Here is a 23,764-nt window from a genome sequence, read left to right as displayed (position 1 = left end):
TGCCAAGCCCAGGAGGGCGTCGGTGTTTTTCAGGAGATACAAAGGCGGAAAGCACGACCGAGTTGTCTGCTCATGGCCGGGACGCGGAGGATAGGGAGGGTTCGAGCAAGATTACGTAGCTGAGTCATGGCCATAAGTGGAAGTTCTCGGTTGCCTGTCAAAGTGGTGCGATGAGTGGCCCGACATTGACATGAAAAGACGGGAAATTGAAATCTGGGCCGTGCGAGACCTTTTCGCCATCCCATCCAGGACCAGCGGCTTCTCCACAGCCGATCTTCTTTTTCTTACCCAAGCATCTTCGCGCCACTCCTTCATCCTCGATTGACCACCCATTTTTGCACTGCTTGATTGATTCTGCCGCTGTCGCAAGGCAGCATCCTCTTCTGTCCCTTATTGTTTTGCGTCTGCAACACACTCGCCCCGGCCTGCTCGCCGTTGACACGGCCCCGGTCTCACCATGGCCAACACAACCCTCGCATCCGGTCTTCCGCCGCTTCCGGCTTACGAGATCCGGCCGATGCCCGATCTCCTGCCCTTCATATCCGACTTTTGGTTGTCCCTCGTCGCGTCGCACGTCGCCTACTGGGTCGTGTCCATGATCTTTCACGTCATCGATGTCTACGACTTGTTCCCGCAGTACCGGTTGCACACGCCCGAGGAGATCAGCCAGCGGAATCTGGCGTCTCGTTACGAAGTGGCCCGGGATGTGATCATCGAACAGATCATTCAGATGGGGATGTCCGCCTTCCTCTCGGCGACCGATCCGAAGCAAACAACGGGCATGGAGGAATATGACGTTGCGGTCTGGGCGACGCGCATTCGGCTGGCTCAGCGCGCGCTGCCCGCGGTGCTCGGAACGCTCGGACTCAACGCCGCGGCTATCTCCAAGAACATGGCTGCCTCGTACCCGTTGCTAGCAGGCGCCCTGGCCGGCGGGCACTATCCGTTTCTCACCACGACCCTCGACGACGTCACAGGAACCGCCGTTCCGGCGTTCGCTACATGGGAGCTGATCGTCGCCAAGGCCCTCTACTGGGTCATTGTCCCCGGGTTCCAGTTCTGGGTCGCCACCTGCTTCCTCGACACATGGCAGTACTTCTGGCATCGGGCGATGCACCTGAACAAGTGGATGTACAGTATGTCAACATCCCTTCCCCTGACCTCTTCCTCTGTGCGTGCGCCAAGCTAACCCCCTGTCCCCTCCCCTACAGCCAACTGGCACGCCCGGCACCACCGGCTCTACGTCCCCTACGCCTACGGCGCGCTCTACAACCACCCCGTCGAGGCGTTCGTGCTCGACACGCTGGGCGCCGGGCTCGCGTACAAGGTGTCGATGCTGAGCGCGCGCGGGGGCATGCTGTTCTTCGTGTTCAGCACGGTCAAGACGGTGGACGACCACTGCGGGTACGCGCTGCCGTGGGACCCACTGCAGCATATCACGAGCAACAACGCGGCGTACCACGACATCCACCACCAGAGCTGGGGCATCAAGTCCAACTTCTCCCAGCCCTTCTTCACCATCTGGGACCGCCTCCTGGGCACCATGTGGAAGGGGGATACCGCGAACAAGTACGAGCGCACGCGCGTGGCCGCGGCGAAGAAGTCGGAGAAGAAGGAGGTGGAGCCTGCTGCGGAGAACGGAAAGGTTGATGGCAAGGTGAACGGCGAGGCGAATGGCAAGGTGAATGGGAATAGCCGGGCTAAATAATTGGATTCTGGGTTGACCAAGACGAAACCCTTTGGTGACACTTCGCTGGGCGGGTGCGAGAGACTGAAAGGGGCGGGCAGCCACCGAATCTGTCTTGGGAAGATACGACAGACGGGGCCTGTTTTGGATGCAATTCCGGGATGGGGTTAACCAACAACAACAAAACGACATTGGGCATCATGGGAGGGAATTGGAGAGGCGTTTCGTTTGCTTGGCTTCGCTTCAACCACTTACACACACACACCACCCGCCCCCAACCGACCTCTATCTTCAGGACCGGCCGTTCTTCTTCGCATTGGCATAACGGGAAACGAAAACCGGCACACGCAGGCCCAGCCAGCGCATTGATGATTGGCCGGGGGTAGGGAATTGGGGGTTCGGGAAGGGCGGAGATATGCGAAGACGAAGATAATGTATAGCTACTGATCTCTCAGCCGGGCACTCCGGTAAGAATCCAGGACGACTGGCCGGCGGGGTGGGGGGCGGTTGATTGGGTGGGTTGGGCTATGGAAACGCAGCGCGGCGTCGGGCTGGTTGGTAAGGTAGGCAGGCAGGCTGGCGGCGGTCGGCGGGCGGGCGGAGGTCATTGCGCTGGCTTTGCTTTGCTTTCTACACTTTTGGAGGTACTCTACACCGGGCGCGCGCACACAACTACTACTACTACACTACGTACACATATTTAATGGTAATACCCCTTCGAACAACAATGATTGCTCTTTTTCTGGGAGGCGGGTTTTCGGAGTCGGCGGCGCCGGCGTGGGTCCGGGGGATGGATGCATGCTGCGTCGTCACGGCGCGGTCTGGCATGGCAGCATGGCACCGGCGCAGCCCGGGTTGGCGGAGGAGGTTGGGCTTCGGTCATCTGCGGTTTGGCGGCGCTGTGTTTGGTGAGGTGGTGTGCTGGCTTGAGTTGGGGGGGTAAGGCGGGCGGGAACGGCTTGATTGAGGGCTCCGGGTGCTTGGACGGTGTGGTGTAGGTGGTGTGAGGTGGTGTGGTGGTGCGGGAAGGATTTCAGCTGCATGCTGTGTGGTGTGTCATCTATTCTCGGGTACCCGTCGCCGTTGTCGGACTTGAGGGTGTTTGACTGTTTGATTTCACGACTAGTTGTACATACAATGGGACGGTGTTTACCACTTCCAGTAGTGTACAACACCCCGTACGCAGGGGAAGATTCACCAGGCGGTAAGTCGGTAGGCAAGTATTGACAAATGCGTTAGACCTACACAGGGCCCAGTCCTTGAGCTCGATCTCATGAATTTTGAATTCTGAGACACCGCCTAATATTTGGGTTGTTGTGTTTCTGTTGTTAGCCAGGCAGTTACAAGGCCTAGACCATGGGGGCGGTCGAGTGTTTTGAGTTCTTGAATTGCTATTGCAAATCAGGGTTCCCGTGAAACTCTACGCAACACAGAGCACACAGCACAGGCCGAAACATCAGCCGCCCAACCCGTCACACAGCATTGGATTTGCCAAATTAGGTACGCTTGGACCGAGCTGCCAGGCATTGACAATTGCTTCGAGAAGCATTCGAGACCTGGTTCGGCAAGCCTGTTTCGTCGTTCTCTTCCCAATCAGAAACACTCCTTGGTCCTTTTTGCCCCAAAGCTTAATTCCCCGTCGGAGCTGGCTGATGAGGTGTTGTCAGCTTCATCTTGCCGCGTTGGGAAGCTCAGCTGCTGACGAAACAGGTGAGCAGACTGCTTTGGGACTGCTGGTGGCCGCATCGGAAATGACCTGTTCATGCCGTAGGCCGCGTTTGCAGGTCGCACGATTGACTGTGCTGGCGCCTTTCAAGGCCGAGGATTGCCTTCAGCGCGGAGAATGGACGATCCCCGCTTCAGCTTGGGTTGTGAACAATCGTCATTTGGATTTGGCCGGGTTATCCAGGGTTTCGATGTTTTCTCCAGGGTTTCGATCTTGTCCCCCAGTGTTTCTGGTGTTTGGTTGAGTGGCAGTCGGGCAATTCAGGGACCGGAAGACAATGCATTGAGTTTCCAATGGCCAATCAAGGCCGACAGATGCGAGCGGCCCGCAGAGTGGGTCTTGTCTCAGGGCTGCTCGATCGCCTGATTCGTCCTCGTCGTTCCTCGTCCCTCGTCTCATCCCCATCGAGAATTTGTCTTTGTGCCCCTGCTCCCCTGGAAAATGGAGCATTCGATCTCAAGTTCGAAACTGGTCCACCAGTGGTGGGAATGCGACCTCGCAGTCAGGCACAGAGCACGGAAATTCCCGCAACCTGGACGAGGTTCTGAGTGGAAGGCCGATTGATGCCGCCGCAAAGGAAGAACCAGTCGAGGCCTGACAGTTGTCTGTTTTTCCAGCTTCCCTCAGCTGAGACATGCTTCGGGGTCCTGCAGCCACCCCGGAGACACGGTAACTCACGCCAGCACACACATACACTAACTTAGACTAACTTCACACACACATACACGCACGACGGACGCACGTAAGTACACAATGAGGAGCGAGTCATCGGTTCTGGAAAGTCCAGCTGCAGTCCAATTGGTGTCTGCGGCGAACAGAACATGCACAGAAAGCATGGCGGTGACGGCTCCTGCAGCTCCCGCCTCGTGCGGCGATGCCGTCGTGCGGAGCCTGGGCAGAAGTGCATATTCTACTTCGTAGAGGCACCAAGTACAATTCTGCGCGGCACAGCGATCGGACAATCGAATTGTCATTGTCTGTCCCTCCCGCTTCGGAACCCCAACCACCGGCTTCTCCTTGAAGCGCTGTTGTGTCTTGTCAATTGGAAACAGCACTTACCGCGTCTGGACAGAATCTCAAATGACGGCAAATTCCAGACTCGGGGTTTCTTTGTCTCTCGCTTGATGAACCAACCGAACCGCCGACGGAAGCAGTGCAGCGATGGATGCAACCATCCGCTTGATCGACTGCACCCCGACCACCCAAATGGCCCACATGGCGTCGATGGTTGCCAGGGCCACCCCCGACGAAGGCCCCTGGCGAGATTAGCGGTGCATGGAGACGGCCCAATCCCCAGCCTCGATCCTTCTGTCAGCCGCTCTCAATCTGTCATCCCATTCGACCATCGCGACAATGAGGTCAAAGCGTGCCGAAAACCATCGCAGCCCGGGGGCTGACTTGGCAGCCCTTGGGGCCCGATGGCGTCTTGTGTGGGTTTGTGAGTGTGGGAGAGTGTTTGGGGGGGTCTCGACGGTGTGAAATAATGCTCGCCATGGCGCGCTCCATCGGGAGCCCTCTCTGTGTCCACCAAGCTACTCCACGACCGCTTCCAAGGTTCTTAAAGTTGCGCCAGCCCCCCCGACGGGTTCACAGTGTTGCTGCGTCACAACCTCAAGCCAGTCCAGCCAGTCGAGTCCACCCAACACATGCGGCACAGTCGTCTCAAGTGGGCTATTTCTGCATCCGTCGACGCCGCAACGATCTGGTCGAAAACGGGCAAACAACTCGAAACAGTGACACTCGTTGTCCGCCGCTTGCGTGGCTAAGCGCCGTCCACTCAACCCCACGGGCCGCCTCCATCTGCGCATCACCACGGCGCTTCCGGGGCTTTCTTGGGACTCTCATTGGCCGTACGCCGCGGCCCTTCATTCACAGAGGCGACTGCCACGTTAGTTAGTCGCTGCATTGCTGCATCGCTGCATCGCTCGCGTCTCTCCGTGCCCCGGTAACACACCCCGGCCCGGTCGTTCCAGACGCTCAAGGCAGCTGCTCGTAACTTGTTCCACTTTATAAGAGATCCTGCTGCGCCATCTCGAGACTGGGTCCTCTGAGGCGCAACAAGTCCACGTTCCATCGAGATGGATCCCACCACCACGCTCTTTACGTTCATGCTGTAAGTTCTTTTTGAGCAAGCTTATTTCTCACTCGTTTTTCATTTTTGGTCCTTTGATCATCCGTTCGCTGCTCAGTCTGGCCCTGTGCTTGATATCGTATCTTGGTATAATCCGATCACTCTTTCTTTGGACATACCTTGCCACTCTCTCATTCTCTTACCGTCTTTCAATTGTACGTCTTGGTCTTGGTCCGAATTGGTGGTGCATTGTTCGAGAAAACTGGTCTCGATACGGCACCATCCGGCCATGAATGTCTCACACTTAAACTAGAAACTAACACATGGCAGACGAACACCTCCTTCAATCAAAGCTGTACATCTGATTGGATCTTGGGACAACTTCACCAAAAGCTACACGATGGAACGCGATAGCCGACGGGATCGTGGTCAATGGAAGGGTTGCTACACCTTCAAGGACATCACCTGTGAAGGCGATGCGGGAAGCATACCGAAACGGGATGGAGGCCTCAAGATGGGGCACACCTACTACTACTACGTGAGTGCCAAGGTCCTGATCGAGACGGAGTGAGTCACTAACCGAGACACAGTACGAACTCGACGGATCCTCGGAGGCTCATGATCCCTCTCAGCCCTCGACCAACACCTGCCCATATCTCCCTGGCCAGACCGTCAACACTCTTTGGATTCCTGTCGAACAGTCGCAGAGGAAACGCAGCGCATCATTGACATCGCTGCACGAGGCCGACTTCAAGACGATGGACCCGGCCAGCAAGTTTATTTCCCCGAGGCCAGCGCCAACCCCCCCGGAGCCGGCTCGCCGGCTCGGGACTGCGCCCCTCCGGATGCCGCCGCAGACGCGCCCGTCCAGGTCGCCGTCGCCAAGCTCCCGCTGGCACTTCTCAGCACGGAAGCTTTTCAGCCGCAAATCGAGCTCGTCTTCGCTGAAGGACATGCAAATTCCGCAGGCGGAATATGAAAGGGCTCCTAGGTCGGAAGGCAGCAGGTCAAGGGATATCTCACCTGAGTCGCTGCGCAGGTTCCTGGCCGATGACGCCCCGCTCGAGCACGAACACGAGGACACCAATGGGCCGGCGATTGACATCCCAGAGGACATTGTCGAGGAGAACGAGGACGACGACAACTTCGCCACCTCGGCCGTCTCGGAAACAATGCAGTTCACCGGGCTGTCCCCTCCCCCGCCGCGCGCTGTCTCCCCAGCAACGACCATCGCCTCCATCGACAACGCCGAGCTACCCGCAAGCCCATACCTAACCATCCCGGCCGCCCCAACCCGCACGCCACCCCGCCTCCCAACTCTCAACACCACCCTGGCAGCAAAACCTCACCCCTCCTTCCCGCTCTCCGCCCTCTGCCCAGAGTCCCCCGACTCCACCTCCCCACCGGGGTTCTACCTCTCCGACGCCGAGGACGACGACGAAGACCTCGAGGACGACGAGGCGGCCAACGACGAGGACCAGGACGTACTCGGCAGCGGCGCCGCCCAGATCCAGAAGAACCCTTTCGCGCGAAACATCGCCGCCACGCTGTCGACCTACTCGCTCCCGCGCACGGCGGGGACCGACGCCGCGAAGCTGGCTGCCCCCGCCGCCGCCGCCGCTGCCGCTGCCGCGGGCCAGCAGTCTGCGGTGTCGGGGTCGCTGATGCTTACGAGCCCGATCCCGGATGCCGGGCTGGGCGAGCTGGTTAGTGAGTTGGGCTGGATGGCGGGGGCGATTGGGGGGCGCTATGCCTAATTTACAGTTTTCTTGCTGTTTTTGCATTTGATTTTTTTTGGTTTTTCTTTGGGTGTTTGAGCGCGGGATACATGGCAAAATAGATTTTTTGGTGTCTGGTTGGGCATGGTTTGGTTTGCATACATGGGAGCGAGCGAGCGGGTACCGGTTTGATAGATACCTTGGCTTTTCTGTTTTCCCTTTTTTGTCTCGACTGGGATCTGGGATGGGAGGGGAAGGAGGGTGTGGCTTGTGATGAAAAGTAATCATGTTGGATCTGCGAGATGTCTGCGTGGAAAGCGAATGACGGGATGGGGGTTGATGAGCACCGTGGATGATGATGGATGGATGGCGACCGGGGAGAAACGCCCCGTGGATAGAAAGTAATCAACTCGATGACGCCTGTCTGGCTGTCCTATCCATCTCTTGTTCTCACCTATTCCTCCCCATGTGACCCAACGCTAAGACAGAGCCTACTGGAACACGATCTCCCCCCTCTGCCTCCCTCAGACTGCTTCACTCACAAACAAACCTCCCTCCCCATACCCTCATTACAACCCAGCAGCTTTTACCTCCCACCCCAAAAACCCCAAGTCGTCCGCCGCCTACCACAAACGAACCCACACGAACCCCATCACGGATTTTCCAATACGACGTACGTCAGCACGACGGTGGAGACGGGCCGGGGACACACACACACACAGCCACGCTCAAAGATGCTGCGTTGTCGCAGGTGAGCATGTGAGCAGGTGAGCCTGAAACGGCGCGGTGAGACTACGCCGCACGCTAAGCCCGTTCGTCTCATCTGGTCTGGGGTTTTCTGTGTGGATACATGGGTGGTGGATGACGGTTGCCTGGCGAGTTTGGGTCTGGGGGAGGATTTGTTTACTTTGCCCCTTTTTGGGGTTATTTTGTGAGGGGACTTTTTGGTGAGGGGATTTTTGAGGCTGTTTGGAGGTGGACTCAAGCAACCATTTGAGGTCCGCTCGGCGCGGTGGTTCCGCTGTGTTCGCAATTGATTGTGAGTCGAATAAATGCGTCGCGAAATATAGTACTGTACATGCATACATACACAATTCATATCCCGTACATCACACTTCGATAAAATACGTACACGCCTTCGCTTTAAATATTCCCCTCGCGAAACCTCTCCGCCAACTGCTCCCCCATCAGGCCCTCCCTATACGCCAGGTGCCAAAACCGGTGTTTCCAGTACCTCGTCCCCTCTCCGCCGCCCTGCCCGGCGCCCACCTCATCGGCTTTGCCGATTTTGCGCCCGGCCTCCACGACCCGCAGGGCGGCCTCGCGGTCGCCGATCTCTACTAAGGGCCGTAGCAAGTCGTAGAGGGTACCAAAGGTGATGGTGCCGCTGCCGCCGGCGAAGACACGGTCAAAGATTCCCAAAGCACGGCGGACATCTCCGGCGTGGCCGTAGCCTGTGATGAGGCGTTCCCAGAATACGCGGTCGATGCTCTTGTTGTCGTGCAGGCGCCTGTTTTCAACCAGGGCGGTGACGGCGGCCGAGTCGGGCGGGTCGCGCGAGAAGTAATGGTCAGCCAGCATGGTGTAGATGTGCGAGGTCAACTCGAGGCCGCGGCCCCAGATGTGGGCGAGCACTGCCTTGACGGGCTCCTCCGCGCGATCGTCGCGGAGGAGCAGGTGGAGGAACTTGGCGTAGACCTGCATGTTGATCTCGACGCCCGCGGCCTTCATGGCGGCGAGGATGCGCTCGACCAGGGAAACTTGCTGCGCTGGGGGCAAGCCGCCGATTTGGTTGAGGGTGCCCTCGAGGAGAACGGTGAAGGTGGCGACGTCGGCGCGAATGTTGGTGCTGCGCATGGTGGCGAAGATCCCATCGATGCCGTTCAGGTCGCCACGACGGACGAGCGGCCTGAGGAGGGTGTTGAATGTGTAGATGTCGGGCTCGATGCCCCGCTTGGAAGCCCAAGCGAGGACGCGGGTGGCGTCACTATCACGGTTGTTGAAGCGGAGGAGTCCGGAGAGAGCGGCGTTGACGGCCTCGACGCCGGGCTGGACGGCCACGGCGGCGAAGCGGCGGTCGGAACGGGCGGCCCAGATCTTGGCCATCTCGTCAAGCGCGCGGAGGCCGGCATCAGGTTCGCCGCAAACAAAAAGCCCGTTGATGCGCGCAGTCCATATGGCAGCGTCCAACCGGATACCCGAGGCCAGCAGCTTTTCCCAAATAGTTTTGATGCCGCGGGCGTTGTTGGCCTTGGCGCAGCCATGGAGCATCGAGGTCCAGGTTTTGATAGTGGGTCTGATGCCAATACGCTCCATGTTGTTCCACACCGCGACGGCATGTTGGGGCCGGCGCATCATGGTGTAGGCTAGGATAAAATAGTCGAACATTTCCGGGCATTCGACGAGTTCGGCTGTGCGGGCGGCATCGGGGGTGGCCGCATCACCCCAGAACTCCAGCCAGGCATCCTCCACCATCCTGAGATGCATACTCTTGATGGCGTCTCCCAGCTGACGGTGCACACTGGCTTTCACATGACTAGGCCCTTCCCCAAACGAAGCCACCGGTTCTAGAAAAGTATTGACTCTGGCCTTGTCCTGCCGCTTAGGCCACACGAAGCGTGGAAGGTCCGGGAAGGTGTCGAATATTGGATTGAAATCGGCGGGCCGGGGCGCCCGGGTTTGAAATATCAAACCCGTCATCATCTGAAGAAACGGCGCAGCCTCCCCCTTGGTGGCGCGGGCGCGACTGAAAGCGTCCGTTAGAAGCTTGTAGGTTGCAAAGGCAGCAAAGGTCGGTCTCAGCAGGGACGGGACCAAGTACTGGGGAAACATGGCCCCAAAGGCCTTTTGGAGCGTGAGTTGCTGCTGGGGCTTTGCGAGCGGGCGGGCCGGCGAGGAGCCACCATCCAAGGAAGGCCTTTGCGAGCAGAACACGCGCCAGGCGCCAAGCAGGTCATACACGAGGACGTCCCGCCGCGCCATGGCGGTCTCGTAATCTTTGATCGAGTTATAGCTGTCGGGAACCGTGTTTTGTCGATAGATGTGCTGGACCAGGGCGATCACGAGGGTAGCCCAGGCGGACGGCCTAAGAACATCCAGCTCGACCATGATCTCGGTGATGCGAGTGACGCTGGGTAGCCGGCTTGCATCAAAGTCCCGCGGCTTCTCGAAGGCCAACCTGTTGAGGAGAACGGTACCTATGTGGTTCTTGACAATCTGTGAAACTCCGCCCCCCTGTTTGATTTGAGGATACACCGTCTCTTCAAAGTATGCATATGCCTCGGGAAGGGTGGCGCCCTCCTTCGCCATCATCTTTTGTAGTCGGGACACGTCCCTCACGAGTTCGATGCTGGCCGCCCCAGCAAGCGTGGTGCCGATACCGGGGGTCACCTGAGCCTGACTTTGTACAATGCTTTGGAACATAGCGACTGAGGAGGAGCGGCTGGACGACATGGGGTGTTGAGGCGTCGGGAGCGGTGCGATGGAGGGGCCGTCACCCGACTGCCCGGCGCCCAAGGCTCCATCGCTTGTTCGAGTGTCGTTTCTCGCATCTTCGGCGATGACGGCGGCGCTGCTAGAAGTTGAGATGCCACGACGTGCTCGAGCATGGGGTGTGACGAGCAGGCGAAACTGACAACGCAGGCAGATGCTGCCTACGCTTCCCAGTTCGCGCATTGCAGTCGTTCGATTATTTGACGTAGTCTCGAACTCGGCTTGTGTATGAGGTGCATCTCATGACAACACTATCCGGGGCGCGGCCTGTATCGGGTGACCATTGGTGGGATGGGGAGGGTTGGGGCGGCTGCTGCAGTTCGAAGGCACGAGAGGGAGAAAGTGTAAGCAAGCACCGTGGTTGCCGTTGTTCCTTTCTCGGCTCAAAATTTTGGAGACTCTCAACAGCAATTGCCCCGAATTGAGAGGTCGCACATCCCGGAATGCCAAGCACCTACCCCACCAGTATTCAATCGGACCCTTGTTGTTTCCAGCTCCCCTCCTCCCCTCGAGGTCCCCCCGATCATGTGGGACGTCACCACGTCACTCACTCACTCAATGGACTCGAGGCCAGGCACTGCACCCGAGATTTCCCTCTCCCTGGGTTCCCAAAGGCTCCAACTTTGCTCTTTATAAAATCCATACCCGCCCTCGCGGCCCTTAGCCAGAGTAGCCCAGTCTCCGGATACAACCCTCCCCCCTCTTCAAAGATTCTATAATAAAATTAATATATGCCAACAACACCATGACAACCCTTGTCCCACGCGCGCCCTACACGGATGACGAGCTCCGGAAGCTCTACCCGGAAGGCCTAGAGCTGCAACTCGTGCAGGTCCTAATGCGCCATGGTGAACGCACTCCCGTCTCGGCTCGCTTCCAGAATGCCGGTCTGCAACCCTGGTGGCCATATTGCGCCAGTGCCCGCCAGATGCGGTCCGCCGTTCTCGCCTCGACCAACACCAAAGCCGACCATTCCTTTGATAGCCTAGAATGGAAACGCCGTCTGGAAACCTTTGGTACCAATGACGAGCCAGTCATCGCCGGTGGCCCCAAGAGCCAGCTAGACGATATCTGCGACATGGGTAGCTTGACAGATCTCGGCCGGCAGAGCACTTACCAGCTAGGCCTGCGTCTTCGCCAACACTACGTCGATCGCCTTGGCTTCATCCCATCCACCATTCGCTCAGCCGATTTTCTCTACCTGCGCTCTACCCCGGTCCCCCGTGCCCTAGAATCCCTCCACCAGACATTCTCGGCCCTGTACCCGCCCTCAGCCCGGGAGGCCGACCCAAGTGGCAGGTTTCCAGCTCCCACCATCCTCACCCGTGTGCCGGGGGATGAGACCTTGTACCCCAATGATGGCAACTGCCGCCGGTTTGCCGCATTGTCGCGCGCCTTCGCACAGCGCGCCGCGGACAGGTGGAACAACTCGCCAGACATGGAATATCTCCAGAAGCTCTACGGGAAGTGGATGCCCCCCGACACCAAGGTCGCCGTGGACTCGCGCCCGCGGCTGTCCGGTATTATGGACACGGTCAACGCTACCCTCGCCCATGGCCCGGAGACCAGGCTGCCCAGTGAGTTCTACGACGAGAAGGCGCGGGCCATCATGGAGAAGATCGGCGTCGAGGAGTGGTTCGCCGGGTACAACGAGTCGAAGGAATTCCGCATGTTGGGCATAGGAGGCCTGATGGGGGACATCGTCGGCCGGATGGTTGGGAGCGTTGAGCAGCAGACCGGCCGGGACGGTTCGCACACGTTGCTGAAGAGGACGGGGCAGGGGAACTACAGTGATCGAATCCGGTTCGGCCTGAGCGGGTGCCACGACACCACACTCGCGGGCGTGCTGGCGAGCTTGGGGACATACGACACGGACAGGTGGCCACCCTTCACGAGCCATCTCGCGATTGAGCTGTTCAGGGAGGCCAAGATTCCACCCCCGGCCCAGGGACCGGCCAACAGCAGCTGGTGGAGTTCAATTTTTGGGGCGACAGGAGCGCCGGTAAATATCGGGCGCCGTCCAACGACGGAGTTGACCGCGAGCGAGAAGAGCAAGCTGGATGGGTACTACGTGCGGATGCGCTACAACGATGAGCCCGTCACCGTGCCGGCCTGCAAGCTACCGGGGAATCACCTCGAGGGTGACGAGTCCTTCTGCACACTGGTGAGCCTCTATCCCCAGCCCTTTGAGTTGGGATAACTGACCAAATCACAGGCCGCCTTTAAATCCGTCGTCGACAAGTTCACTCCGACAAACTGGAAACAGCAATGCCGTATGAACAGGGACCAGCCCGCTTTGCCGACGGGAGAGCCCGAATGGGCCGGCCACTAAGAGAGTTCGCCTGGAGCTATTAGAAGAGGGTCGTGCTTACATATTTAACTATCATCATTAGTAGAGGATTTGATTTGGGGGAGTGGGGGCCGACTAATGAAATAATGGGTAGGTAGGCCTTGGTTACCTTTCCTTATGGATGGGTTGGAAATAGCTCAGCGGATAGCGCGCGATTGGTATTACTCTGGTGGAACTAGAGAAAGTCGAAGGAATAATGAGAGAGTCAAAGGACTCGGTAATGACAATCAAAACTTTCCACTCAAGAGTTAGGACGTGACCTAGGGGCCACTCATCGACGAGGTGATCTAGGCCAGCCGTGAGCTCAAGATTTATCACTGGCTTTCTGCGCCCTAAAAACAAACCCTAGGTAACTATCAGCCCCGTTACTCGTTAACATCCACCTCCCCCATCTTCTCCTCTAGGGCCACAAGTTTCTTCTCCTCGGCCTTTTCCGCCTTCGCTCTCTTCTTCCTCGCCCTCCTCACTTCCAGTTCCACCGCCGCCATCGCGGCACTGAGCGTCGCCAACTGGGGGATAATCTCTTCCACTGCTTTGATCGCATGCCCTTGCGCTTGTCGCAGCGGAAGTGGCGTAAGGATTCCAAACCAGCGGAGGGGGTCGATGGGGTTCACGCTCTGCTTTTCACCCTCGCCACCGCCAGCAGGGCCTTCCTTCCCGGGCTTTTTCTCCTCCCTGTCCCCATTCCCATTCCCGTCAGCCGCCTCCGTGGTCGGTGCCTCCGTACCAGGCCCCTCATCCTCTCCCTTACCTCCAGCACCCCGTCCCGGCGGGGGGTATACCGCAACCCGAAACACCACGCCCTCCCTTTCTCTGGGATCATCCCCCTCCTCCCCCTTCTTTCCATCCTCCCCCTCCCGTTCACCACCACCTCCAACCCCCTCCTCCTCCCTGTCCCCCTCCGCACCCTTCACATCCACATCCCCCCCAGCCAAACCACCACCCCCATCGCAAACCCGCACCCGCCTCCCGGCCTGCATCCGCCCGTCGTAGTAGTCGCGCCCGTACCGCCGCACCCCGCGCTCCGCCGCAAAGTTGGCCCGCGCCAGGTCGTGGTACATCCGGGCCTGGAGGGCGTGCAGCGTGTGGCGGAGCGCGGTGTACTCGTCTAGGAGGGAGAGGTAGCCTGTTAGGAGGGCGTCGATTGTGCTTGTTTCTCGGTTTGTGTCTGTTGTTGCGGGTTTGGTTGGGGGTGAGGATGAGGATGAGGTTGGGTGTGGGTTGGGGTTGGAGGTTGAGTTGGGAGGTGGGGCGGGATGGGGGTTGGGGTTGGTGTTAGGCATGGTTGTTGTTGTTGGCGGCTTGTTTGAGGTTTGGGTGGGCTAGCGTGTTTGCTCAAGGTTTGAAGGTATTGTTTCGTTTTGTTTCTTTTGGGTGTTGGTGGTGAGTTGGTGGTGAGCGGATGTTGTCGTACAAGTTGGGTGAGATGAATTGAGAATTAAGATGTGGTTGGTCGGGAGTGGAATCCTGAACAGGCCCCACTGGATTTTATGAATTCATCCCAATGACAAAACGGTGGATGTTAAATGTTGACTACGCACAGCAAGGCACCCTCCGGATTTTTGAGTGAACTACGCCGGGACTCTAAACCTGGTGCAATGATAAGAATAAAAACACCCATAACCTGTAATCAAGGGTGCCGTACAAAATATACCTACATACTTGAAGGCGCAGCCGAGAGTTTAATATATCATGGAAGGACATTCAAACCAGCATCCCTGTTCTAGGTGGTTTATCCCAGCCTAGCCGAAAACTCGATCGATACGAAGGATACTTGCCTTCACAGTTCCCAGCTCCAGCTCCAATTTCCCCGGGGTCTCGGAGAGAAATATTAGCCCTGCGACAGCTCGAGGCTGCAATTTAGTGAGTGGACATCCATGGATCAGACTCGGCCTCTCTCTTCGCACGGCCTCGACGGACAGCAATCAACCGGATATTGTCCCAAAGTCGTGTCTGGTTGACCGACGGGCAACAGCATAAAGATGAGGAGCAAACACCAAACAAAGCGTCCACAGCGAACATGCCCCACCTACCTACCCTTGCCAAGCCGAATCTGATTCCAGCGAAGGGGCTGCAAGTTTGTGCTGGTGATGCTGCTCCACGCCATGCTCCCACCTACATACAGAGTAATACTGGGCTTTTTCGGTGCATCGTCAACATGTTGCCGTATTTTTGCCAGCCGTCGGCTCCCGAGGCCCATCCCTTCCTAGTTTGTCTCAGGCCCTTGGATTTGAATGCAAAGGCCCCGCGCTTCTCATGCAACCCCATGCTGTCGCTGCGATGCCACACGGACGGAACCTCCTCCGACGGTTTTCTTGGGCTCTCTTCATGCGCTTTCCACGTCAGCACTTGTAGTAACGCGAAAAGAAAAAAAACGAGGTTGGCGACCCATCGAGCCCGGAGGAGCGACTTCGTCGCGATGGCCTGGAGATCGAGCGAAGATTCAACGACACGAAGGAGCCAACCACGGTCGGTGTTGGTAGGCCAAACGGGCCGTAGCCAGCCGGTGACGATCCTGGGCCAAAAGGTGATAGGGCGGTGTTTCTGTTGCACAACATTTGCCGGCTTTTACGTTTCCAGAAGCCAACCGATGCAGCTCGGCGCCCACCTATCAGCCATGTGCCAGGCAAGCCGCCGGAACATGGGCCGCCAGAAGAACACATGCGCGCATATCGAACTAGATGCGTTTCCATGTTCTTTTATGTACACACGGGGTGGCTGCAGGCTCTGCACGCCGTTTCGATACTCCAAGTAACTCGTCCATCGATACAACATCGTTCAATTTTGACGAAACTGATCTCCCGTTCGAGCATTGGAAATGTGCTTGGCTCGAGTTGGCTAGTGCAGCCAGTACCCTCCGGCTGTCTGCCACCTGACTGCCGGGATTCAAGCACCGGCCAGCCGTTATCAATCGCCTGATTGCGAGCGCGCCGACGAGAGGAAGAAGGCCCAACCCAATGTGGGAAGCCTGCTTGGCCCCAGCGCACAGGACCCCGGCCAGAACCACTGACCGCTCGCCTGGTTCATTCTTCCCCAGCGAGCCAGGCCCTCCTGGTTTCCCAAGCTCCCCCCGTAATCTTACGAGGCTGCTGCTGCTGCTTGCACGGGCGCTCGCAACAAAACCTCCAGTCCCCTTTATTCATTCACAACCCGGACCCATCTCCCTTTCCCATTCAATTGCTGCCCTGCTCGTTGCTGAGACTGCTGCTCCCTGCTAGTCGACCGAACCATTCTTGTTTCTACGTCCGAATCGATCGCCCGCACCTGTGTCTGTACAGACACGCCCCCCCCCTTCCCCTCTAGCTCGTCTCGAAACATCAATCGCCTTGCTTCATTCGTCATCTCTCTCCCACCGCCGAAACCCCATTCTTTTGGTTTCCCGCTTTCCCATCCCTTCGCTCCTCAACTCCACTCCACCGCCCTGCGCACTTTCGAATTGCCAGTGGTTTGCAGAGCGCGATAAGGGGAAGACGAGTTTGGCTGCAAACCGTCTTTTCCTAAGGCGGACAACGAGCCCAGTCAACATCAAACGCCCGACTCCTGTCTAGGAACTCTATTCTCGAAAATGGTACTCGGAACTATCAAGTATGTCGGCCTTCCTAGCTTAGTACGCGGCAGTACCAGCGGCCGGGTGCGAGTCATATCGTTGCGTGGACGAGTCCATGCAAACGCAGCTCGTTTTCATCGTGTTACTCGGGAATTGCCGTCTCGATTAGACGCGTTCTTGTCGCTTCGGCCGCGGCACACATCCCCCCCGCCCTCAAGGCCGAGCCCATCGCTAACCGAGTAACTACTTCTAGGTGCGTGGTTGTCGGTGACGGTGCCGTCGGCAAGACATGTCTTCTCATCAGCTATACGACGAACAAGTTCCCCTCGGAATATGTGCCGACAGTATTCGACAACTACGCCGTCACGGTTATGTATGCCGAGCCCTGGTGTTGCGCTACCTCCCTCCGCCCTCATCACACCACTAAACAGACGCTTCTAGGATCGGTGACGAGCCGTACACGTTGGGGCTGTTCGATACGGCCGGACAAGAGGATTACGACCGCCTGCGCCCGCTCTCGTACCCCCAGACCGATGTCTTCCTCGTCTGCTTCAGCGTCACGTCACCGGCGTCGTTCGAAAACGTCCGCGAGAAGTGGTTCCCCGAGGTACACCACCACTGCCCCGGCGTGCCGTGCCTAATCGTCGGCACTCAGGTGGATCTGCGGGAGGACCAGCAGGTGGTGCAGAAACTGAACAACCAGAAGATGTCGCCGGTGAAGAAAGAGGACGGCGAGCGAATGGCGAAGGACTTGGGCGCGGTCAAATACGTTGAGTGCAGCGCTCTGACCCAGTTCAAGCTCAAGGATGTATTCGATGAGGTGAGCATTCCCAGCGCCCCTGGCCGGGCCATAACCTGTGATGACGGGCAACGACGAGGCTAACCAGCGATTTCTAGGCTATTGTTGCTGCACTTGAACCACCCCCGCCGAAGAACAGCAGGACCAGCAAACACAAATGTCAGATTCTCTGATACGGGTTTGGAGCATGTGGCATGATGGTCAGTCAGATTTGGTCCAACTGGCGTGGGGGCTGGCCCATTAAGAAGAAAGAATCTGGACAGCTATATACCCAGGTCTATACGACCAGCCGTCAACCCGCGGCTTGCAAGTTGTCTTGAGCGGGCGCACAACAATTGGACAGTAACCCCCGAACGCCCTCTGTCCGGGAAAAAGAGGGATTCGAGCAAAACCCGGGCAAATACCCAGGGCTGTTTTCCCCCCGATCTGCCTCAATTCACCTTGGGGCATGAACGACGCCCAATTGGAAATAGGGGTGAGGTTTGCTCACTATCAAAAAGGGGTGGCCTGGAATTGACCATTGTTAATTTTCTTCTCGAGAGACATCAACCCCAGTCACCCAGCTTCTTGGTACCTACCCTTCCTGGCCTAGCAGCGGGTATTTTTTTCCTTCCTTCTTGATTCTATCTCTCTTGTCAATGGGTGGACAAGTTCATAAACCGAGGCAGGAAACTTTCCATTTCGATAGGACAGTATGGCGATCGGAGTGCAATTGAATCAAGACTTTTCTATTTTAACATCTCTGCTTAATATTTATTATTGAATCTCCACCAAAAGCCCAGCTCTACTGAAAAGATGTACCAACAAGCGTGAAGGGCCGGCCAGAAGCAGCAGACACTGGAACGCGAGTGAATGAGAGACGGGATCGGTTGCACAGTCAGCACGGATGCTCCAAGAGTCCAGCAAATTCCGTGGCTCTAGCTGTTTAATACAACGCAGGCATTGATTGATATGGATTGGGAAGGGTAGCATGGCAATTAAGGGGTAAGACAGAAACGGCCTCGGTCTTTGCCATGTATGACAGAGATAAGAATCTGACCAAGATACAGACACAGCAATAATTGTTTATCTCACTCACCCTCATGTTGGGCTAAAGGCAACCAACCACCAAGAAGAGTGGTTGATTTCTAGGGAAAATATATGATTAGCGATAGACGCAGGCGAGGAACGGGTTCAGATGATCTATGGCCTGTGGGATGAACCATTGGCGCGAAGTCCATGTCCTGGAGTCATGCATGCGCGCCCGAGGCGAAATAGCTTTACACACATGTAATCTGTACCTGTGAGGGTGGTCCTTGATCTGCGATAGAAGTCTATGTAAATTGTATGAGTTGTGGGTTCGAGAGCCAGGAATCTCGACTCAAGTTGGTTCCCGAGTTTAAAGATCTTGGTGTAAATTAACAATGGCCGAATCTGAGATACACGTTGAAGTGAGAGTCCAATCCCAAGACCAACTCCCATTCTGCCCAGGTACAACGATATCACTGACGGAAGCTCACCGTCCGGATACAACTTTGCGATCGACTTGTTGATCGCTGTAGGCTTGTTCCATGTGTTGAGCCCAGATCATGCGGAACTGCAGACCCGTGGTCCCGGGACATGGGGTGCAGGCCCCTTATCGTTCGACTCTCAAACAAACAGAGTGAGTCATTGAGTGTAGGTGGTGTTTCGGGCACCAAAAACCACCGGCGGAGGAGTCAAACCCCCCAATTGCCCCGCCAACTTTTTCTCTCCCAGACACAACCGACCCCTCAACCCCACCATCCATTCTCTCTTTCCCCCCTCCCTTCCTTGTCACGTTGCCCACCAACACAACACACAACCACGCACGAAAAAAAAAGGCAAAACCTGCGATTGACAGCGCAACCAGTGCGAACGACAAGATGGCCGCGCCGCAGGACCTCGCCGACCGCACCAAGGCGTCGCCCGACACGAAATGCTACATTGACCCGGCCGCGGGCAAGGACGACGCCTCGGCAGACGGCTCCGAGGCCAAGCCGTACCAGTCCCTCTACCATGCCCTGCTGCAGCACATCGGCAAGCCGGCGCCGGCCTACCTCACACGGCCGGCGGCAGCGCCCGCAAAAGAGGAAGCCAGCAGCACAGAGTCGGCAGCGCCAGCGGCGGCGGCGTGGGAGGAGCCGGCCAAGAGCGCCATGAAGAAGGCGGTCAGCCGGGTGGACGCGCACAAGAAGAAGCTGGCCAAGGAGCAGGCGTCGGCGAAGCAGGAGGAGGAGGAGCGCAAGCAGCGGGTCAAGAACCTGGAGGACGCCAAGAAGATCGTGCTGCGGGAGGACGCGTCGCTGCCGGCGGCGGTGCGCATCAAGATCAACAACAAGGCGGTCGAGCTCGGGGACGGCAAGGACAAGAAGGGGGCGCGGGTCCAGGTGTACGGGCGGATCCACGAGCTGCGGGCGCAGAAGACGACCACCTTCATCACGCTCAAGGACGGCTACGGCTACCTGTCGTGCATCCTGCCGGCGGGCGACCTGACCAAGAACTACGACGCGCTCATGTTCGCGCTGGAGACGGCGCTGGTGCTGCACGGCGAGATGCGCGCCGTGCCCGCGGGCGTGACCGCCCCGGACGGCCGCGAGCTGCACGTCGACTACTACCGGGTGCTGGGCGCGGCGCCGAGCGACCTCGAGGCCATCACCAACAAGGTGTCGGCGCAGCAGGACCCGTGGGACGCGCAGATGCTGGACAACCGCCACCTGGTGCTGCGCGGCGAGAACGCGTCGTCGGTGCTGAAGCTGCGCGAGTTCGTCGAGCTCGCCTTCATCGACAGCTTCCGCGAGATGGAGTTCCGCAAGGTCTCGCCCCCGGCCATGGTGCAGACCCAGGTCGAGGGCGGCTCGACGCTGTTCAAGTACGACTACTACGGGGAGGAGGCCTACCTGACCCAGTCGAGCCAGCTGTACCTCGAGACGGTCATGCAGTCGCTGGGCAACGTGTACTGCATCGAGAAGTCGTTCCGGGCGGAGAAGAGCTTGACGAGGCGCCACTTGTCTGAGGTATGTGTGACACTTGGTGTGCTCCAAAAGGGATGGGGAGGAAAGCTGACGGATTCAGTACACGCACGTGGAAGCCGAGCTCGACTTCATCGAGTTCAACGACCTGCTCGACCACCTCGAGGAGATGATCTCGCGGGTGGTGGACAAGGTGCTGGCGGACGAGACGATGCGCGGGTACGTCAAGGCGCTCAACCCGGGGTTCCAGAAGCCGTCGCGGCCCTTCATGCGCATGAAGTACGAGGAGGCCATCGAGTGGCTCAACAAGCAGGACCCGCCCATCCCCAACGAGGACGGCAACCCGCACGTGTTCGGCGACGACATCGCCGAGGCCGCCGAGCGCCGCATGACCGACATCATCAACCGGCCCATCTTCCTCACCCACTTCCCCGTCGAGATCAAGGCGTTCTACATGAAGAAGGACCCGCAGGATCTGAGGGTGACCGAGTCTGTCGACGTGCTGAGTATGGCCTTTTCCCTTTTCCCTGCCCGAGGGATAGTAGATGTAAAATTACATGGGAAGATGCTGACTTTTACAAACCCAGTGCCCGGCGTGGGCGAGATCGTCGGCGGCTCCATGAGGATGGACGACTACGACGAGCTGATCGAGGCGTACAAGAAGAACGGCATCCCGCACGAGCCCTACTACTGGTACACCGACCAGAGGAAGTGAGTCCCACCTTACCTTTCTTTCTCTTCACCGCTGCCTGCCCAGGGAAATCCGAAAATATCAACCCTGTTACCCTGTTGTTTTTCTTTCTTTCGAAGTCGTGCCGCATGGCTGACTGACTGACGTGTCTGCGCAGGTATGGCTCGTCGCCGCACGGTGGATACGGCCTCGGCCTGGAGCGGTTCCTGGCCTGGATGGCCAACCAGCACACCGTCCGCACCTGCAGCTTGTACTCGCGCTTCATGGGGCGGTGCAAGCCTTGAGGAGGAGGAGGAGGAGGGGGTTGGGTTTGGTTTGAGAGGTGGAGTTTATTTTAGAGTGGGTTCTAGGTATGTACTGGTGTCAGGCAGCCGGGCTAGGCTAGATGGGTTAGATATCCCCCTAGTTTTGGAGGTTGGGTCCGAATCCCGGACCCCCCTCCCCCCCTGATAGACAGGCTTGCATCCATGAGGATTTTGATGAAGGCTCGCATCTTGCTGGAGCTAGTGTAGTGAGCCTGGTGGAGTGTTTGTTGTGTGTTTGTTTATGTTTTGACACGTTCAGGGGGTTGTTTTGACACGTGCGGCGTTTGGGGGGGGTTGGGGGCAGAGGATTGTGGCACCGTGACATTATCTGAGATCTGGGATCGAGGTTGCAGCTGGCGGGTTGGGGCCTGGCTGTTTCTCTGCGGCGTGTTTGCGGCGGCGGCGGCGGGTGCTGGTGCTGGTACGGATTACATACTGCTTGTGATCCTTGACAATCCGTCGCACGGCCGAGCCAGATTCTCGGGTCTTTCTGACTGGTTACATGGTGTTGCGAGGATCTGGGAATCTGGGAATCTGGGAACCTGTGAATCCTTCGGGAGATGTGCGCCTGTCGGGAGTTCGTTGTTTGGTTTCGGTACATGGGTGTACATGTGCATGAAGTACCGGCGTACGATCCTGGTGATTGGATCCTGGCGATGAAACGTGCTGTTTACATCTTTGGATGCTGCCCTCGCGCGTTCCCTGGTGAGAAGCTCAATTCTAATGAACTTCCCTATGGATGGTATGGAGGAGTGTCGTCATCTTTGGAGGTTAGGCGCAGCAATTAGTTGCCGCATTGGGAAAGCAATCTGTCCCAAACGGGCAACGCGCCGGCTGCTTATTCAGGTTGGACATCTCCACAGTATGGATGTCCGGTCCTCTCCCTCGATCTGTCAAAGAGTGGACAAAAAGAGGAATAAAGTTGTGTAAAAGTGAGCGAGAAAAGCTACAGCCAGGAATCGAAAAAAGGAAGACTGTGGTCATTCTCCGGGCCCGGAGCGGGTTTGCGTCAACGGGGGGGAAATCGACTAGGTTCACACTCTTACCACTGTACTACCGAGGTGGTTTCGTAGTGGTTGAAGACGAGCAACCAAAACAAGAATAATATAGCACCATCTTTGCAGCCAGTCCTGCCGACGACTGTGTGTCTGATTACACCAACACTGTTATCCTGAGAATTTCGGGTCGCCTGCCACCCTCTCGAACGCGAGAAATTCCTTCGACGCCAACACTACCGAGGCCGAGGGCCTAGCTTCTACACCGGGCACTAACATGAACCGAAGGAGGTTGCGGAGCTCTTGTGGCATCACTAGCTTCTGTGCCTCCTCCTCGAGGGGCGATATTGCCTGCATTTCCGGCCTCTCCACACTCATCCTCTCGGCAGACTCGACAGCGGCTTGGAGGGAATAACTTCTGGGATTGATCTGGTTAGGTGTAGGGATATTCCATTCGGGAAAGAGCCGTTTGATCTTCGCCATAGACCAGGCCTCGTTGAGGAGGGGATGGATACTATCCCATGCCCCTAGAATGCCGGGCTTGACCCAGCAGAGGATCATTGCGGCGGTAGCCCAGACCTGAGATGGACCGGTGCAAGCATTGCCCAGGAAGACTTCGGGAGCGCGCATGGCAAATGGCTGGACGTTGATACGCTGGCCGGACGGGAAGACTGTGGGCATCCGCCGTATGTTAAAGGGCCATTCTCGTCTACCGAAAGGCTTGTATGAGTAATTCTCGCTTACCGAGTCCCAAGTCACCTACGTACTTTGGCCATGATTTTACCGGTCTCGATGCCGGAGCACAGGGTGTTGGCGGGTTTAAAGTCTAGGTAGGTTAATACACGTCCGGATTGCTGTCGTGCAGGGGGGTTAAAATGCTATACCAGTGTTTACGTAGTCCAGATGGTCCAAGACGACACAGCTCTCTAAGGCTGCCCTGAGTGAGGCTGCCATGAGCCTATATGTGGCCGCGTTTGGCTGGTAGCTGACTCCCGCGAGAGTAGTGTCCAGCCATTCTAGAGTGACGGTCCTGTCATCGATCTTGTCGTATAGAGCCCGGAAACAGGCCTGCGAGGCGACGCCGGGGAGGCGGTAGCTCTGGAGTTCACGTTTTAGGTTCTCTATGGCGGTCTTATCTCCGGGCGAAACTGTTTTGACTGCAGCCCTGGAGGCGAGTATTAGTCTCTCATTTCGAAGACACGTAGATTTTAGGCAACATAACAGACCATTTGGGAACGTTAATGTTGGTACTATTTTCACGTGGAATCACATCAGCCTTGAAGATGGTGGAGCCGTGGGTACCGTCCCCTTTCACGGCCTGGCGGCGAGGATGCGATAATCCCAAACCTTTCCCTTGAGAAGCTGGCTAGGAGCATATGACATGATTGTTTTTGAGATACCTTTCCCTAAGCCA

At 57.5% G+C, this 23,764-nt stretch overlaps 8 protein-coding genes across 8 annotated transcripts; 5 read left to right on the top strand and 3 right to left on the bottom strand.

The window, feature by feature from the left end:
• The first annotated feature begins 207 nt into the window (after positions 1 to 207).
• B0H64DRAFT_164471 (fatty acid hydroxylase superfamily-domain-containing protein) lies at positions 208 to 2,049 on the top strand. Its single transcript, XM_062798654.1, has 2 exons — positions 208 to 1,136; positions 1,212 to 2,049. Exons 1-2 carry the CDS (start codon positions 458 to 460, stop codon positions 1,706 to 1,708), a joined length of 1,176 nt encoding a protein of 391 aa, XP_062659664.1. The 5' UTR covers positions 208 to 457; the 3' UTR covers positions 1,709 to 2,049.
• A 3,491-nt stretch (positions 2,050 to 5,540) lies between these two features.
• On the top strand, positions 5,541 to 7,364 carry B0H64DRAFT_164456 (uncharacterized protein). The gene is made up of 3 exons (XM_062798653.1): positions 5,541 to 5,699; positions 5,815 to 6,022; positions 6,075 to 7,364. Exons 2-3 carry the CDS (start codon positions 5,885 to 5,887, stop codon positions 7,239 to 7,241), a joined length of 1,305 nt encoding a protein of 434 aa, XP_062659663.1. The 5' UTR covers positions 5,541 to 5,699; positions 5,815 to 5,884; the 3' UTR covers positions 7,242 to 7,364.
• An 843-nt stretch (positions 7,365 to 8,207) lies between these two features.
• Positions 8,208 to 11,070, bottom strand: B0H64DRAFT_397501 (uncharacterized protein). The gene has a single exon (XM_062803880.1). The coding sequence runs from the start codon at positions 10,875 to 10,877 to the stop codon at positions 8,346 to 8,348; it is 2,532 nt and encodes an 843-aa protein (XP_062659662.1). The 5' UTR covers positions 10,878 to 11,070; the 3' UTR covers positions 8,208 to 8,345.
• Positions 11,071 to 11,141: 71 nt separating this feature from the next.
• B0H64DRAFT_397500 (histidine phosphatase superfamily) lies at positions 11,142 to 13,292 on the top strand. The gene is made up of 2 exons (XM_062803879.1): positions 11,142 to 12,858; positions 12,910 to 13,292. Exons 1-2 carry the CDS (start codon positions 11,440 to 11,442, stop codon positions 13,024 to 13,026), a joined length of 1,536 nt encoding a protein of 511 aa, XP_062659661.1. The 5' UTR covers positions 11,142 to 11,439; the 3' UTR covers positions 13,027 to 13,292.
• Positions 13,258 to 14,545, bottom strand: B0H64DRAFT_461081 (uncharacterized protein). Its single transcript, XM_062807488.1, has one exon. It carries the CDS (start codon positions 14,325 to 14,327, stop codon positions 13,410 to 13,412), a length of 918 nt encoding a protein of 305 aa, XP_062659660.1. The 5' UTR covers positions 14,328 to 14,545; the 3' UTR covers positions 13,258 to 13,409.
• Positions 14,546 to 16,436: 1,891 nt separating this feature from the next.
• Positions 16,437 to 17,597, top strand: B0H64DRAFT_164283 (P-loop containing nucleoside triphosphate hydrolase protein). The gene is made up of 4 exons (XM_062798650.1): positions 16,437 to 16,629; positions 16,845 to 16,964; positions 17,033 to 17,411; positions 17,489 to 17,597. The coding sequence occupies exons 1-4, from the start codon at positions 16,610 to 16,612 to the stop codon at positions 17,561 to 17,563; spliced, it is 594 nt and encodes a 197-aa protein (XP_062659659.1). The 5' UTR covers positions 16,437 to 16,609; the 3' UTR covers positions 17,564 to 17,597.
• Positions 17,598 to 19,095: 1,498 nt separating this feature from the next.
• Positions 19,096 to 21,393, top strand: B0H64DRAFT_164320 (uncharacterized protein). Its single transcript, XM_062798651.1, has 4 exons — positions 19,096 to 20,404; positions 20,463 to 20,865; positions 20,947 to 21,070; positions 21,208 to 21,393. The coding sequence occupies exons 1-4, from the start codon at positions 19,274 to 19,276 to the stop codon at positions 21,332 to 21,334; spliced, it is 1,785 nt and encodes a 594-aa protein (XP_062659658.1). The 5' UTR covers positions 19,096 to 19,273; the 3' UTR covers positions 21,335 to 21,393.
• A 1,128-nt stretch (positions 21,394 to 22,521) lies between these two features.
• On the bottom strand, positions 22,522 to 23,733 carry B0H64DRAFT_374272 (uncharacterized protein; the record flags this gene model as incomplete). The annotated part of the gene is made up of 5 exons (XM_062802326.1): positions 22,522 to 23,021; positions 23,114 to 23,176; positions 23,235 to 23,515; positions 23,577 to 23,668; positions 23,698 to 23,733. The coding sequence occupies 5 exons, from the start codon at positions 23,731 to 23,733 to the stop codon at positions 22,522 to 22,524; spliced, it is 972 nt and encodes a 323-aa protein (XP_062659657.1).
• Positions 23,734 to 23,764: the final 31 nt, after the last annotated feature.

The sequence above is a fragment of the Chaetomium fimeti genome, assembly GCF_033439085.1.
Source record: "Chaetomium fimeti strain CBS 168.71 chromosome Unknown B0H64scaffold_4, whole genome shotgun sequence".
NCBI classification, from domain to species: Eukaryota; Fungi; Ascomycota; class Sordariomycetes; order Sordariales; family Chaetomiaceae; genus Chaetomium; species Chaetomium fimeti.
The sequence above is the reverse complement of the archived record's forward strand: the minus strand, read 5'-3'. Positions and strand labels throughout refer to the sequence as shown.